We start from the raw sequence: 16,337 nt of genomic DNA, 5'->3' as shown, positions 1-16,337 counted from the left end.
TCTTTTAAATGGTAAAATTCCCTGGTTTCTTTGTTTTATTCCTATCAGTAGTTTATCATTGGTTCATCTCTCTCCAGCATAAATTTAAATCTCTTTTCAGTAGATTCAGATGCATAAGACAATTTATCAGCTTCAGTTTTTGCTTGGGGACACCCCTCTTGGGCTTGTACATACATATATACACTGTATATGGAGGGGCTGTATATGGAAGGTTAGAAGAGAAAACGATATTTATCTCTGGGCAAAAGGACTGGGGAAGGTTATGGGAGTGAGAATATTCTACTGACTGCACCACTGTTTGAAGATTTTCTATGTGTGTATCTATGACTTAGCACACCCCCCCCCCCAAGTTAAAATGAAATAGCTTTAGATCCCTATCTACTGGCTTGGGACAGCAAGTTAACGAGAAATGTGAATATATCATCCAATTAAAAAAAATTAAGAACAGCAATTGTGCGCGCACGCACACACACACACACACACACACGCACACTCCTAAATATGAGTATGTCGTTTTATTGGGTTCCTGCGAACATGGAAAAAGTTGTTTGTTTAGCATCCTTCTACCTGTACAGTCCGGGAAATCCATGGAAAGCCCCGCCTTCACCCCTGTCCCTGGAGTTGACTCTCTTATCAACGTCCTGCCCGCCCTGCCTACTCCAGCCCCATCCCCGCCTTACCCCCACGCCCCGGAATTGGTCTCCGCCCACCGTCAGGCCCTAGCACGGCCCCCCAGGTCCAGCACCCAGCCATAGCTCCGCCCTCAGCCGCGTCCCGGAACTGGTGTCCGCCCACAGCCCTGCCCTCCAGGCATGGTTCCGCCCAGAAGTTGGTACCTGCCCACAGCCCCGCTCCTATAAGTGGTCTCAGTCCTTGGTGCTGACGCAGCTGACGGCCCAGCCTTGCACTCAGCTAACTAGAACACCTGGTCCGAGACTTGGGCGCAAGGTACCCGCCCTCCCGTCCCGCCCGACTCCACAGCCGCCTCAACCCGGAGCCCCACGGCGTCCTGCTGTCCCCGTCGGCCAGGCGCCGGAAATTGAAGCCCAGGGCTGTCTGCCCGAGACCGGAAGCGGAAGTGCGGGGTGGTGCTGAGGAAGGAGTTGCGAGGTGGCTGCCTACGCTGTGTGGTGTCTTCTCCGCGGGGGTCGGGATTCACGTGGTACGTTCGGCCTCAAAGCGAGGGACAGGACTCTGTGAGCGGCGGGCAGTCCCGGGGCTCCCGTAGGAGTCCAGGGAGGGGCATGGGCCTGGGGCACCCCAGTCACGGGCTCCGGCGTCCCTCCCCCTTCCCCGTGAGCCCCGTTTTCACTCCTGGGGGCCTCAGGCTGTTCCCGCGGTCGGCCCATAGCCTCCATTTCCTCCTGGCTCTGGGCGCCGCCGTTCACTCCTCAGAAAGCCCCTCCCCATCACCTTTCCCTGGTGTGATTTTGCTTCCTAGTGGACTTTTAGTCACTTCTGGAGGCATTGTTTTGGTTGTTACAAATGGGAGGGGCTGCTAGTGGCTTCTAGTGGGCGGAGGCCAGGGATCCTGCTGGACATCCTCCTGTGCACTAAAGGGTCCCCGTGACAAAGCATTATCAATAGTGCCGAGGTTTGGAAATCTTGCTCTAGGGTTTTAAAATCTTCAAAGCCCTGAAGGAGCTTAAAGGTTAGAGGAGTCACTTTTAGCGCCCCTGAGTGACAAGTCGTGTTAAAAGTGTCGGGAGTCAGCAAACAAATCTCTGTCCAGCCAAGTAAGTTGAGCAAGGCAAACGCACACCGCATGAAGCTGCTTTCTCCCGCTTGGGGAGCAGATGGCTGGACAGGAATCAGGAAAATCCAGTCATGGCCAACGATTACGTTAAATCAATACAGTTAATACAAAAAAGGGAGTAGTGTGGCTTTTCCATCCAGCAACTGTATTATGTATGCCCTATAAAAGGCCTCAAAAGAAATCTTTATACCCTTTTTCTTTTTCTCCCCTAACCCCAGGCAAGTAAAGCATCTCTGGAGCTCAAGTTTGAGTTGAAACAAGCCTCCAGGTTCCCCTGTCTTCACTGATCCGTGGGTTTGTGTGACCAGGTGAGTACTGTGAAACAACAGGTTCCAGCAGCCTCTGCTGCGCAGAACTGCTTAATAGGCCTTCCCTGTGCTCGGATTGTAAACACAGCTTGTCGCTAAGAGTGAGGATATCTTCAGAAAAATTATTTATGTTTGATGGATTATATTCAAGGGAAAGATAGTAAGGTGTGTGGTTATGCGTGTGTAAATAATTAAGTAAATACAGTTATGTACAATAAGTACACATTAAACAGACATGTAAATATAAATAAGTAAAACAAATACAGATTTATTTGTATTCCATACTACTAAAAAATTCAGGATTTTATATATAAGTATAAATATATAAATTTTTTACGTGTATATGTGGTATCATAAGTCACCCCACTAAAGACTAGCAGGAACACTCAGCAGCGTTCCTCAGATCCCGCTCAGTTTGACTTTGAAAGCCCTGTGAATCCTCCACAAAGATTCAAAATACAGGGGCACATGGGCGAAAAATAATTTGAACTTATTTATATTAGTAGCAGAAGTTTAAAAATGACTTGACCAGCAACCAGATGTATTTTGAGCAAGTGTTTTCTGTTTGGTCTTGTTTTTTCTCAATGAGATTTTTTCAATTTTTATTTTTTGTGTTCCTTTGGGGGCGGGATTAGGTTTGTTTGTTTGTTTCTTTATTATTGTTTTTTTAAATTTAACGGACGTACTGGAAATTGAACCCATGACCTCGTGGCATGTGCTCTACTACTGAGCTATACCCTCTCCTCTTTAATGAGATTTAAAATCACTTGGAGGAATACTAAGCAACAACTAACAGATTGAAGGCTAGGGCGGTAGTTTCCAAAGATTGTGCTCTACACCTTGGCTTCTAATAACAATTAACTTTGTTTCTGTAAACTTTTCTGAAATAACAGTCTGGTGATTGATCTTGTGGAGGATCATATTGAATAATTTTATGTTTAATTGTTGGGTTTTACTAATTGCATATGCTTATGTGTGTGCCTTTTTTCACTCTATCTTTCCTGTAACATTCTTAAGGGGAATGTTTGCTTGTCATGCAGTAGATATTCTCTGAGTGCACAACCAACCTTCCTCTTTTATTTAGGACTGAGGGGTTTGCCAGGACATAGGACATTTAGGGTCCAAACTGTTACCAGAGAGCAGATTCTTGGCTCATCACAGAAGGAATTCAGAGACAAGACTGAGTGGTCCCAGCAAGGATTTATTAAGAGATAGAACACTCTCAAGGGGAGAACGGGCAGACTCAGGTGAGAAGTGGCACTGAGTTTCTTTGGCAAGTTGGTTATTTGAAGTGTGAAAATGAATGGGCAAAATATTCATTGGGAGGAAGGGCTTTGGGGTCACATTTCCTGATTTTAATTCCAGCTCCACCTTACCCAGGGGAAGAGGGATTTTTTGTCATTTAGTCTTGATCGAAAGTGTCATGACATTGGTGCATAATGGGTACTTCTTATTTACAAGGTTAATTTTATTGTAACGAGGGCATAATGAGCAAAAGGTTACATTCAGATGCCAGAGATTTCTACCCTTTCCCACCTTTCTTTGTCTGTCTCTAGGATCCTTGTCACCCCAAAATAGTGGTTTCCTGTCAGTCCAGAAGTTCCTGCTTTTCTTTGTCTGCCCAAGGATCCCTGCTGTTTACAAGATGTATGGTTTCCTGCCATTTGGGCCGTGCCCCCCTTTCTCTGCTCATATCTAGCTATCTGCCTGTTCTAACAAAACTAGGACTAGGACTCTAGGCAAACCAGGATGGTTCATCATCTCCATGAGCCAGGCCCTGGGCCAGATGCATAGGGACCCTGGAGATCCAAAAAGACTTTGTCCTGCCTCTGTGGAACTTATATTCTAATAGGGAATTTGGATTTCAAACAATTAAAGACGAGAGTGATGGGAGAGCTTGGCACAGAGGACTCAACCTGAGGGAACAGGGAAGCCCTCCTGAGAAGAACTGATGCTTGTGTGAAAGAGCTAAAGTCGGGACTGGATTTCACTAGTTGTAGGGCTCAACCGAGCATTTCAGGCAGAGGGAAGTGTATGCGGACAGCCTCTGCAGCAGAGAGCCTGGTGTGCTCCCTGACCTGATAAGACAGGGGTGGCTGAGCCAAGCCAACCAAGGGAAAGGGGTGTGAGCCAGACTGAAGAGGTGGGCAGGCAGGACCAGATCAGGCATCACTTTGAACTCTGTTCTGAGACCAGTGGGAAGACACCGAAGAGGTGTGAGCAGAAGGCTGACTGACCTATGCACGTGGGTTAAAATGGACTTCAGGATTAAGAATGAAGACTTGAGAGGCAAGATGGGCAATGTTAGGGAGAAGTTTAGGAGTATGATGATTGTTCCCTAAGCCTACGTGATGGCTGTGGAGTTGGAAAGAAGTAGAAAGAAGATACCTGGGAGTTTAGAACTGTAGAGTGTAATGGCGTTTCCATTCACATGTGCATTTGTCAGATGGCACAGGACACTTAAACTGTGCTCCCAGCTGCTGTCTGTGCGAACCCGCAGCCTTCCCCGCACCCGGGCCCCATTTCACCCCACTTTGCCTCTCACAGGGCCCCTTCTCCACAAGCCAGAAGAAGTCAGACCTGAGTGTGTCTAGGGCTGGACTGTCTACTGCATTAGCCATTAGCCACATGTAGCTATTTCAGTTAAACCAATGAAAAATGCAATTAAAAAATTGATTTTCTCAGTCCTTCTAGCCACATTTCAAGGAGCCACATGTGACTAGTACCTGCCATGTTGGACAGAGACATATAGAACATTTCTTTCTTTAAAAAAATTTTTTTAATTCAATTGAAAATTTTAAAAAACCCACAGTTCACCCATTTCTCCCACCTACCCATCCCCCACCTCTTGCAACCACCAGTCTGTTCTTTATATCTCTGAGCTTGATTTTGTTGTGGTTGTTATTGTTTAGATTTTGTGTATAAGAGAGATCACTCTATTTTTGTCTTTCTCTGTCTGACTTATCTCACTTAGCAAAATGCCTTCGGGGTCCATCCATGTTGTGGCAAATGACAAGATTTCATTCTTTTTATGGCTGGATAATATTCCATTGTATGTATACCACAGTTGCTTTATCCATTAATTCATTGATGAATCCTTAGGTTGTTTCTGTATCTTGGTATTGTGAATAATGCTGCAATAAACATGGAGATATATCTATAGCCTTTTTGGGGGTGGAATAATTAGGCTTATTTATTTATTTTTAATGGAGATACTGGGGATTGAATCCAGGGCCCCATGCATGCTAGGCATGCACTCTACCATTGAGCTATACCCTCCCTATCTGTATCTTTTTAAATAGTGTTTTTTGTTTTCTTCTGATAAATACCCAGAAGTAGAACTGGTGGATCACATGGTAGTTCTATTTTAATTTTTTGAGGAACCTCCAAACTGCTTTCCAGAGTGGTTGCACCAGTTTGCATTCCTACTAACAGTGCTCTGTGGTTCTCTTTTCTCCACATCCTCACCAATACTTGCTATTTCTTGTCTTTTTGATAGTAGCCATTCTAACAGGTGTGAGATGATATCTTATAGTTTTGATTGACATTTTCCTGATGATTAATGATGTTGAGCATTTTTTCCTGTATCTGTTGCTGAGCGTGTTTTCATGTCATCTGTATGTCATCTTTGGAAAATGTCTATTGGGATCTTTTGCCCATTTTTTAATCTAACTTTTTCTTTTTTTGCTATTGAGTTGTGTGATTTTTTTGTATACTTTTATCATTAGCTCCTTATCAGATATCTGATTTGCAATTATTTGCTTCCATGTAGTAGATTGCCTTTTCATTTTGTTAATGGTTTCCTGTGCTGTGCAGAAGCTTTTTAGTTTTATGTAGTCTCACTTGTTTGTTCTTGCTTTTGTTACTTTTGCTTTTGGTGTCAGATTCAAAAAATCATTGCCCATGTGAAGGAGCTTACATTTTCCTCTAGGAGTTTTGTGGTTACAGGATTTATGTTCAAGTCTTTAATTAACCCATTTTGAGTTAATTTTTGTGTATAGGGTGAGATAGTGGTACAGTTTCATTCTTTTGCATTCGGCTGTCCTGTTTTCCCAGCATTGTTCTTTAAAGAGACTGTCCTTTCCTCATTGTATATTCTTGGCTCCTCTGTCATAAATTAATTGGCCACATGTGAGTGGGTTTATTTCAGTGCTCTCTATTCTGTTTCCTTGATCTATGTGTCTGTTTTTATGCTAATACCATGCTATTTTAATTACTGTAGCTTTGTAATATAGTTTGAAATCAGGAAGTGTGATGCCTCTAGCTTTGTTCTTTCTCAAGATTGCTTTTATGGTTTCATAGGAATTTTAGGATTGTTTGTTCTATTTCTGTGAAAAATATCATTGGAATTTTGATAGGAATTGCCCTGAATGTGTATATTGCTTAGAGTAGTATGGACATTATAACATTAATTCTCCCAAGCCATGAGCACAGAATATCTTTCTATTATTTGTGTCTTCTTCAGTTTCTTCCATTAATGTCTTATGGTTTTCAATATATAAATCTTTCACACCCTTGGTTAAATTTACTCCTAGGTATTTTATTCTTTTTGATGCAGTTACAAGTGGGATTGTTTTCTTAATTTTGCTTTCTGATAGGTCACTATTAGTGTAAAGAAACAACAGATTTTTGTGTAATGATTTTGTATCCTGCAACTTTACTAAATTTGTTTATTAATTCAAAATTTTTTTAATGAAGTCTTCAGAGTTTTTTATATATTAAATCATGCCATCTGTAAATAGGGAAAAAGCTTTATTTTTTGCTTTCCAATTTGAATGGCTTTCATTTCTTTTTCTTGCCTAGTTGCTCTGGCTAAGACTTCCAGTACTATATTGAATAAAAGTGGCAAAAGTGTAGGCATCCTCGTCTTGTTCCTGATCTTAGGGGGAAAGCTTTGAGCTTGTCACCATTGAGTGTGATGTTAGCTATGGGCTTGTCGTATATGCCCTTTATTATGTTGAGGTATGTTTCCACTATACCTGCTTTGTGGAGAGTTTTTATCATAAATGGATGTTGAATTTTGTCAAGTGCTTTTTCTACATCTGTTGAAATGATCATATGATTTTTATTCTTCATTTTGTTTATGTGGTGTATTATGTTGTCTGATTTGCAGATGGTGAGCCATCCTTGCATCCCTGGACTAAATCCCACTTGATCAGGGTATATGATCCTTTTAATTTATTGTTGAATTTGGTTTGCTAAAATTTTGTTGAGGATTTTTACATCTGTGTTCATTAGGGATGTGAACCCGTAATTTGTGTGTGTGTGGTATCCTTGCCTGGTTTTCAATATCAGGATAATACTTTCCTTGTAAACTGTGTTTGGAAGAATTCCCTCTTCTATTTTTTGCATGAGTTTGAGAAGAATTGATATTAGTTCTTCTTTGACTGTTTGGTAAAATTTATCTGTGAGGCTGCTGGAGCAGACAGATGATTAGAGTCATGCCTGGTTGGAGTTCTGCTGGGCCAGAAGAAAGGGGGAGGTGGGGATAAGGACATTTGTTGAAATGAGGGACAGTGAGATCCAAGCGGGGTAAGTATGGAATGAGGGGAGGTGGCTCTAGCAGGAGAGTAGGGGACTGGGTGGGCTGAGTCCTGTGTGTGGGAGAAGAATACATACAGTGAAAGAAAACCATGAATGAACAAGGTCGAAGTTTAGGAGGTTGGCTCCAGAGAGGGGGATTTCTGACCTGTTGTTCTGGATGGCAGAATTGCGTTGGGTGATGACAACGTCTAGGGTGGTGCCCAGGGAATTGTGTGGCCAAGGTGTAGTGGGGACAGGTGTGTAATACTCGTGAGGGTCACCCCATATGCCCTAACGCCATCCGAGTGAGGTGGGACGGGAGGTTGAAAGAATAATGGGAGTCAGGGGCCAGAGTCTGCAGTGAATAAGGGATTGTCACTGGGAATGTGCTTGTGACAACCACGTGGATGGGAAGAATATGCCCTGAGGCTCAGCCAAGCGGAGGTTTTAAGGCGGGTGGAGTAGTAGCCACCATTGTGGGCAGAGGAGGACAAGTTTTATGATCATGTGGTCCTGAGTTCACCACCTGCTAAGCAAAATAAAGGCCCACTATTAAAATACATTACATTTTGAAGGAGGACGTGGTGGAAAAGCTAAGAAAGATTCGTCCTCAGTAGCCTAGAGAGGGAGATTGATTGCAGATGCTTTGTGCTTTCCCATGTATTCCAGAGCCCTGTCCTGAGTGCACTGTGGGGATAAGAGGAGGAACGTACTGTCTGAGTCACAAGATGGCGGCCATGGTTCTGTCCTCTACTTGTGGTGAGTTTGGGGACCAGCCCTCAGAGTCCAGATATTAAAGGCCCCTGCACCACAGAGCGGGTAGAGGGAAGGGGCTGAGCAGGTGAGGCAGGCATGTTACCCCAGGAGCCCCAAGGTCACTGTGCCTGGCTCTGTGGTTCTTGGGATTTGGGACTTAGCTGGTTTGAGTATCTGAGGAGATGTCACCTGTGTGCTGAATGTGTGAGAGCTTTTGAATTATACTTTGAATTCTTTCTATACACTTTCTATACACAAAAATAACAGTGGTGTCCTTTGGGACTTCAGTTTCTTCATCTGCAAAATGGAAATAGTTATCTTTCCCTCCAGTGCAGTAAGATCCTTGGCCCTGTTTTCTGGCCCTGCATGAGACTGTGCTCTATTCTGGTTTCCTATGGAAGCTGGGTGTGCCGTGTGTATGTGTGTGTGTGTGTGTTGGGATACAGTCAATCACAAGTAGGTGGGGCGTGTGTGTGTGTGTGTGTGTGTTGGGATACAGTCAATCACAAGTAGGTGGGGAACCCTCCAGATCTGTGAGTGTGAGAACAGGGGGCGAGCCTGGATTCTTGTGACATTTCTTCTTCTCCAGCTCAGTCTTCCCTGTACCCAGCTTCTCCTCCAAAAGGATACCTGGAGCAGGACGGGTTGGCTAACGGCTTCCTGACAAGCTGGTTACAGGTGAGCCAGATACTCCTTTTTCCAAATCATTATTCCTTTGACCGGAAGTTGGACTTGTTATCCTTCAGTGACCTGGAGTCTCAGAGCCAAATCAGGTCTTCAGGCATCCAAGGGAGAGTTCAGGGCAGCCCAAACAGTGTCAGCATACATCAGCATTTCCTACAACGCAGGGCTTCCTCCAGGGTCACTGTCTACATCATGTTCTGCTGGGAGTTTTAAGGGGAAATTAAGGAAAGACATGACTGTGTCCTAAACTTAAACAGTTGATGATGGCCATTGGGGCATCATTCATACATTTACCAAGTATTTCTCTAATTTCTGCAGTGTCCTAGGCATGTACCCAACCTTTGAGATTGAGGCGAATTCGATTGCAGAATTTCACAAACTCACTGGAAAAGAAAATCACCTGTGTGTTAGAGGCCACTGCACCTTGGGAGTGAGCATAAGTAGACAGGAGATGGGCATTCGGGGCTGAGCCTAGGAGCAGTTGAGAGCAGAGCTCAAACCCTACCAGTACATCTTCTGCTTTGGATTCACCGTTCCTTCGCCTGTCATCCTTGGCTCTCTTCCTGTCAGCTGTGCTGGGGGTGGTCCTTGGCTAAACCACGATGTTTGTGATGGTTCAGGACTTGGTGACTTTCGAGGATGTGACTGTGGAGTTCACCCAGGAGGAATGGGCCCTGCTGGACCCTTCTCAACGAACACTGTACAGGGATGTGATGCTGGAGAACTGCAGGAACCTGGCGTCGCTTGGTAAGCCTGACATCATTCCTACATTTATTTAATGATTCAGGTAACAAGCCTTTTTTAAAATTTGAGGTATCTCTCATTCATATAACATGAAATCCACCATTTTCATCATTTTAAAGTACACATTTCAGTGGCTTTTGATATATTCAGGTTTTTGCAACCATCAACACTGTCTAATTTCAAACATTCTCATCACCTCTAAAAGAAACTTGTATCCATTAAATAGTCAGTACCCATTACCCTCCCTACTCCCCACTGTGGGCAACCACTAATTTGCTTTCTATCTCTATGGATTTGTCTATTCAAAACATTTCGTATCATTGGAGTTAAAAAATGTTTGATCTTTTATATGTTTCTTTCATCGACTCAATGTTTAAAGGTTTAGTTATGTTATAGCAAATTGTTCATTCCTTTTTATTACTGAATAATATTCCATTTTATGGATATGCCACATTTTGTTTATCCATTCATTGGTTGGTAAACATTTGGGTGGTTTCCACTTACTGGCTGTTGTAAATAATGCTGCTCTGAATATTTGGGTACAAGTCTTTCTTTACACACTTGTTTTCAGTTCTCTTGGGTGTATATCTAGGAATGGAATGCTGGGTTTTATATTACTATATTTAGCTTTTTGAGGAACTGCCAAACTTTTTTCAGCAGCAGCCTCAGTTTACAACGGTCCCAATTTCTCTGTATCTTCTCCAACACTTGTTTTTCTGATTATAGCCGTCCCCTTGGGTATGAAGTGGTATCTCCCTGTTCTCACTGCTGTTTTGGTTTGCATTTCCCTAACTACTAATCATTGAGCATTTTTTCATGTAATTGTTGGCTATTTGTGTATTGTTTTTGGAGAAATGTCTTTTCAGGTTCTTTGCCCATTTTTTAATTAGTTTGTTTATCTTTTGTGTTCTTGGATTGTAGAGGTTTATTATATTCTGAATACTAGACCCTATTTGCAAATGATGTCTCCCATTCTATGGTATATTTTTGTTTTTTTGATACTGTACTTTGATACACGAAGTCTTAATTTTGATGAAGTCCAATGTATGTACTTCTTTCTTTTCTTTCTTGTTCTTTTGGTATCATACCTAATTATTGCCAAATTCAAGGTCTTGAAAATTTACCTCTGTTTTCCTCCAGGAATTTTCTAGTTTTAGCTCTTCAGTTTAATCTTGTATCTATTTTGAGTTAATTTTTTATATGGTTTAGAGAAGGTATCAACTTCATTCCTTTACATGCTTTCAATTGTCCCAGCACCATAGAGCTTTCTCTTTAATGCCTTCCCTAATGAACTGCGTATTTATTTCTTACCCTGACTTTTAAAAGCTTTATAGCTTTGAAGTGTGTATTTAAACTTGGCCATGGACTCTGGTACTATATTTGACCTATCTCCCTGGTATTGAATCAGGTTGCTTGTATTTTTGTTTCCTGAGACTTACTAAATTCAGTAGCCACACTTGCACATTTTCAGGATTGTTGGCTTCAGTTTCATGAAGTTGCTTGTCACCTGCACGGTCCCCTACTACGTGTCTTTTCTCCATAAATAGGGTATCATGTTGATAAACCCAGTCTGATCTCCCAGTTGGAGCAAGAAGACAAGGTGATGGCAGAGGAGAGAGGAATTCTCCCAGGCACCAGTCCAGGTGAGCACTAGGTGGATATGGGGAGTAGTCTCTGAGGAAGAGCTCCGGCCAGTGATTCAGGGCATGGGAGTATTACATCAGGAAATGCCAGTCGGGGAACTTTGTAAAATGTCCTTTTTTCTGACAGAGACAGTCAAGAACATTTGGTGTGAGCTTCCTCGTGCACCTTCTTTCTTTCCTTTTAAAGTTTATGTTTAACATCTCATACTTTCGTTTGGACTCGAAGAAAAAAAGTGACATGTCTCTTTTCCTTTTTAAATATAAGTCTCATACGAGTTATTTATCCAGTTCCTTCCTACTTTGCCTTCCTGATACTTCTTCCTTTTGTAAATTTCTGATCAATCTCAATCCTTTTAGAATCCTTTTTTAATACCTATAATTGCCCAAGCATGCCTCTTTCATTGCAAACCTCCTCAAAAACCCTAATCCCTCGTGTGTGCATTTGAGTATTTATTTTCTCCATCAACTTAAATTTCTTTTCAATTTGTTTCAGATTTGGAGACTGTACTTAAAGCCAAATGGTTAACTCCTAAGAAGCATGCTTTTAGAAAAGGACATTCTAATGGTGTGAAAGTGGTAAGACTAACATGGGTGATTTCTGGTTTTTCACAGTAGGAGAATTCCGTATGTTAGAAAAGCCACAAAATAAATAGGAAAGTAATTAAAGGGAAATGTCATATACACATGAGATAATGGTGTCTCAGGAGAGATAACTAAACCAGTTGTACATTTGGTGAAAACTGTAAGTTAGCTCCAGACTTGTTTCTTTGCTGAGAGTGTCCACAAGTAATTATTTCTTAAAGTGTGACTGTCAAAACATGAAATGTTCTTAAACTTATCAGAAAATGCTCTGTGAATGTGATCAGGACTTGTGGCAGTGCATCTATCTTCTTTAACTTTTAAGAGCTCAAGGAGGGCAGAAGCCATATAACAAGCATTTAAAATAGACAGCCAAAACATCAGTTATGATATTATAACAGAACTCTTGGGAGAGAGAATTTGTGTGGCAGCATTGTGTATTTTTAAAATATTATAAATTTTAGCTTTCATTCATCTCTTAACAGGAAAGAAGTCATCTTGGAGTGAAACTCAATGAATGTAATCAGTGTTTTAAAGTCTTCAGCACAAAATCTAACCTTACTCAGCACAAAAGGATTCATACTGGAGAAAAACCCTACGACTGTAATCAATGTGGAAAATCCTTCAGCAGTAGATCTTACCTTACTATTCATAAGAGAATACATAATGGAGAGAAACCCTATGAATGCAATGACTGTGGGAAGGCCTTCAACGACCCCTCATCCCTTAGACTGCATGTGAGAATTCACACTGGAGAAAAGCCCTATGAATGTAACCAATGTTTTCATGTTTTCCGCACCAGTTGTAACCTCAAAAGCCACAAGAGAATTCATACGAGGGAGAATCACCATGAATGTAATCAGTGTGGCAAGGCCTTCAGCACGAGGTCCTCCCTTACTGGGCACAATAGTATCCATACAGGGGAGAAACCTTACGAGTGCAACGATTGTGGGAAAACCTTTCGGAAGAGCTCCTATCTGACGCAGCACATGAGAACTCATACTGGAGAAAAACCTTATGAGTGTAACCAGTGTGGGAAATCCTTTAGCAGTAGCTTTTCTCTTACTGTGCACAAGCGAATTCACACCGGGGAGAAACCCTACGAATGCAGTAACTGTGGGAAAGCATTTAATAATCTGTCAGCTGTTAAGAAACACGTGAGAACTCACACTGGAGAAAAGCCCTATGAGTGTAATCATTGTGGAAAATCTTTCACCACTAACTCGTACCTCTCTGTGCACAAGAGAATCCACAATAGGTGGATATGATTGCAGTAACTGGAAAGCGTTCACTGATCGCTTAGCTCTCAGACAACTTGTTATCTGAGTTACGTGTGGCTGCGTGGCAGATTTCCATTCAAAACATAGTGGCTTTAAACAACGAACGTTTCTTAGCTGTAGGTCAGGAATTCGGAAGCAGCTTAGCTGTGCATTTCTGGCTCAGGATCTCATGACGTTGTAGTCAGGATGTCAAAAGAAGCTACAGTCATCTGTGTCTTTACTGCTGAAGGGTCCACTTCCAAGATGGCTCGTGCACATGCCTGGCAAGTCAGTGCTGGTTGTGGGCAGGGAACCTTCATTTTCTCGCTGTCTAGGACTCTCCACCGGGCTGAGTATCTTCATGATGTAGAAGCAGGCACCTCCCAAAGCATCTGATTTAAAGAAGAGCTAATGCAGAAGCCACATTGTCTTTTATGACCCAGCCTCAGAAGCACATGCTGTCACTTCTTCCTTATGGTGTTGGTCACGCAGACCAGTCCTGAGACCTTGCGGGATGAGGCCATGCATAGTGTGAGTACCAGGAGACAGATTGTTGGGAACCGTCTGAGAAGGTTGCCATGAAAGCACTGAAGAAAGGCCTTCAGGAGACCCCCCATTCTTTCAGTCTATTGAATATGGAGTAATATTCAGTAACTCCTGTGTTAATTCACTCTTGAGAGAAATCTCTTGAGTCCAATCTTGGTGATAAGCTTTCAGCTCAGACTCACCATAATGTGCACAGAGGATTACGTATTAGGGAATAGCAGTGATGATATCTAGGGAGCTGTGTGACAGCTCACACTAAGGGGGAAATCCTGTGAGTATCATCAGAATGTAAACGCCTTCAGGGCACTCACCCCTTAGAACACACATGAGGAATCTCTGCAGAGGAACACGTATATGAGGACCGTGGAAAACCCTGTAGCACCGGCACTTACATTACTGAGCAGAAGGTGAAGAGACTCCGAGTGCAGTTGCTGGGTAAGCCTTCAGTGTTCTCTCAGTTGGTAAGAGACAATGAGGATTTATTCTGGTGAGAAAGTCCCACTGAATGTCGTCAGCATTGGCACACCTTCCATTTCCCCCACAATCCTTAAACTGTGAGAACTCACTGCAGAATAAAGAACGAGAGAAGGCCTTTCATTGTACCTCTTACCTTAGGAACAGTATGAAATTCCTGGATGTGAAACCTGTGAGGGGATTAATTTTGGAAAAGCTTTCGGTGAGTCCTGTCTTGGTTAACCTGTGAGAAGTCCCATGGAAGGGGAACCTTGGGACTGTCCTTAACATGGGGAGGAGGTCTCAGCTCTTCTCTGAGTGGCCGCAGAGTAATTTGAACTGGGAATGAAAAGTGTAAATGTTACAAGTGTGGGGTTACCTTTATCAGTATCTCATTCTTAGAGTGGGGGACTAGCTTATTAATTTTCAGTCTTTTGCTTACATATAAAGATTTGTGTCTATAGCCCTACACTAAAATAAACCTTAAATTATGTTCCATAGTTTTGTATGTAAGATGTTTATTATCATTTACTCTAAAAATACTGATACATTGCATATTCATTAAGGTATTTCTGAATATCTCCTGACTGATTTAGTTAATCATAGTAAAAATTAGACTATATTTGCTATTTGCCTTTTTCTGATTTAATGGCATATCTATCAAGTAAGTGGACCTAATTTTTTTTTTTAATCTTTCTGTCCTAGTATGGTGGTTACTTTTAGCTTCTTTCTCAATGTCCATTCGCCCCTATTTATTTTCTTAAAAAAGAAAAACAGTTTTTCCAAGTTGTGGATGAGCAGTATTGAAAATACTCAGCCTTGGAGGCATCCCTGAAGCCCAGAGAGGCCTTGTCCGACTCTGTTGGCAGGAGAAGCAGGTAGAAGTAACTGGGGGAGACATCGTCTGGCTTGTTAGCCTCACCCAGTTCCTGTTCATCTTCCCTATTCCTTCTCTTGAACATAAACTCGAGGCCTAGAGTTGGAAGAGCTTTATTTCGATCATGATGACAAAAACCCCAGTGTGGCAAAAATGACAGTGGTCTGGGCTCTCTAAGAGATGGGCTCTGTCAGCTGTGGACTGCTGATTCCTAGACTTCTTCCATGATTAGAAGCAACCTCTTAACTGGTGGAAACACCAGTGACTTTTTTGTGGGGAGTGAGGTTGTTTTTGAGGTGGTGTTCTGTTAATGTCCAGCTGAATGTAATATTATTAGTTGGTCAGATTTTATGAATGCTCCAGGTTTTTTTTTTAAAACAATGTGTATTTTCTAATTTTTGGTTATAGAGTATATTCCCATTAACTCAAGCTAATTGTGTTTTCAGGTACAGTGTGTACGTTAAGGGCTTTTTCCTCTCAAACTGAATTTAGATGTGTATTAAAGTCTTCCATCGTGGTTATGGATTAACCAATTCTTTTTGGTAATTCTGTCATTTTTTCTTTATGTGTTTTTTTTGTGGGGTTTTTTTTAACCTTTTTTTATTGAAGTACAGTCAGTTTACAGTGTTGTGTCAGTTTCTGGTGTACAGCACAATGCTTCAGTCATACTTTATGTGTTTTGATATAATGTAAATACACACATGGTTAGGTATTATCTTGTGAATTGTTCTTTTTCTTTTTAAATTAGGGACCGTATTTTCTCATAGCAAAGTATTTCAATACAATAAAAAATGGTCAAACATTTATACAGCCCTTCCCAAAGACCAGGCACTCTTAAATGCCTTATGGATATTAACTTATTGAGTACTTGATATAAATTTAAGAAAAGTGTACTATTATTATCCCATTTTGCAGATGAGAAAACTGGTGTGGTACACGTATATTACTTGCCTGAGTTCACTGGCTAGTAAATGGTAGAGCCCGGATTTGAATCCAGACAGTCTATGCTCTTAACTACTAGCCTATTTATTGAGTATATTCTGTATGTCAGGCTCTGTTTGAGACACTATACTCATCTATAGCAATGAGTGAAACCCAAGTTTTGCCACACTTAACATCCTTATGACTTTTTCTATAGAAAAATCAAGAAAATGTGTTGTTACAAGCATAATGCAGAACACTAAAGCAGCATAAGATAGTTACAGGGGA

The 16,337-nt window shown here is 41.8% G+C and overlaps 1 protein-coding gene across 6 annotated transcripts; it reads left to right on the top strand.

The window, feature by feature from the left end:
* The first annotated feature begins 803 nt into the window (after positions 1-803).
* Positions 804-15,661, top strand: ZNF558 (zinc finger protein 558). Of its 6 annotated transcripts, none has more exons than XM_074350841.1 (10): positions 804-1,162; positions 1,975-2,064; positions 3,149-3,311; positions 7,178-7,224; positions 8,257-8,346; positions 8,954-9,021; positions 9,648-9,774; positions 11,319-11,414; positions 11,908-11,990; positions 12,479-15,661. In XM_074350841.1, the coding sequence occupies exons 5-10, from the start codon at positions 8,316-8,318 to the stop codon at positions 13,259-13,261; spliced, it is 1,188 nt and encodes a 395-aa protein (XP_074206942.1). In that variant the 5' UTR covers positions 804-1,162; positions 1,975-2,064; positions 3,149-3,311; positions 7,178-7,224; positions 8,257-8,315; the 3' UTR covers positions 13,262-15,661. The 6 variants fall into 6 exon arrangements, with proteins under 6 accessions (XP_074206942.1, XP_045360031.2, XP_045360030.2 ...); XM_074350840.1 differs by having other exon boundaries at positions 808-1,162; positions 8,933-9,021; XM_045504075.2 differs by lacking the exon at positions 7,178-7,224.
* The last annotated feature ends 676 nt before the right edge of the window (positions 15,662-16,337 follow it).

The sequence above is a fragment of the Camelus bactrianus genome, chromosome 22 (assembly GCF_048773025.1).
Source record: "Camelus bactrianus isolate YW-2024 breed Bactrian camel chromosome 22, ASM4877302v1, whole genome shotgun sequence".
In the NCBI taxonomy this organism is placed as follows: Eukaryota; Metazoa; Chordata; class Mammalia; order Artiodactyla; family Camelidae; genus Camelus; species Camelus bactrianus.
Note: the sequence above shows the minus strand (reverse complement) of the source record. Positions and strands in the feature narration are given on the sequence as shown.

Bases quoted from the DNA above. Each gene is read 5' to 3' on its own strand.
- ZNF558 (XM_045504072.2), top strand. From the start codon at position 8,316: ATGGCGGCCATGGTTCTGTCCTCTACTTGTG. The intron at 11,415-11,907 runs GTGAGCACTAGG...AATTTGTTTCAG, and splicing joins TCTCCCAGGCACCAGTCCAG to ATTTGGAGACTGTACTTAAA. The intron at 11,991-12,478 runs GTAAGACTAACA...ATCTCTTAACAG, and splicing joins ATTCTAATGGTGTGAAAGTG to GAAAGAAGTCATCTTGGAGT.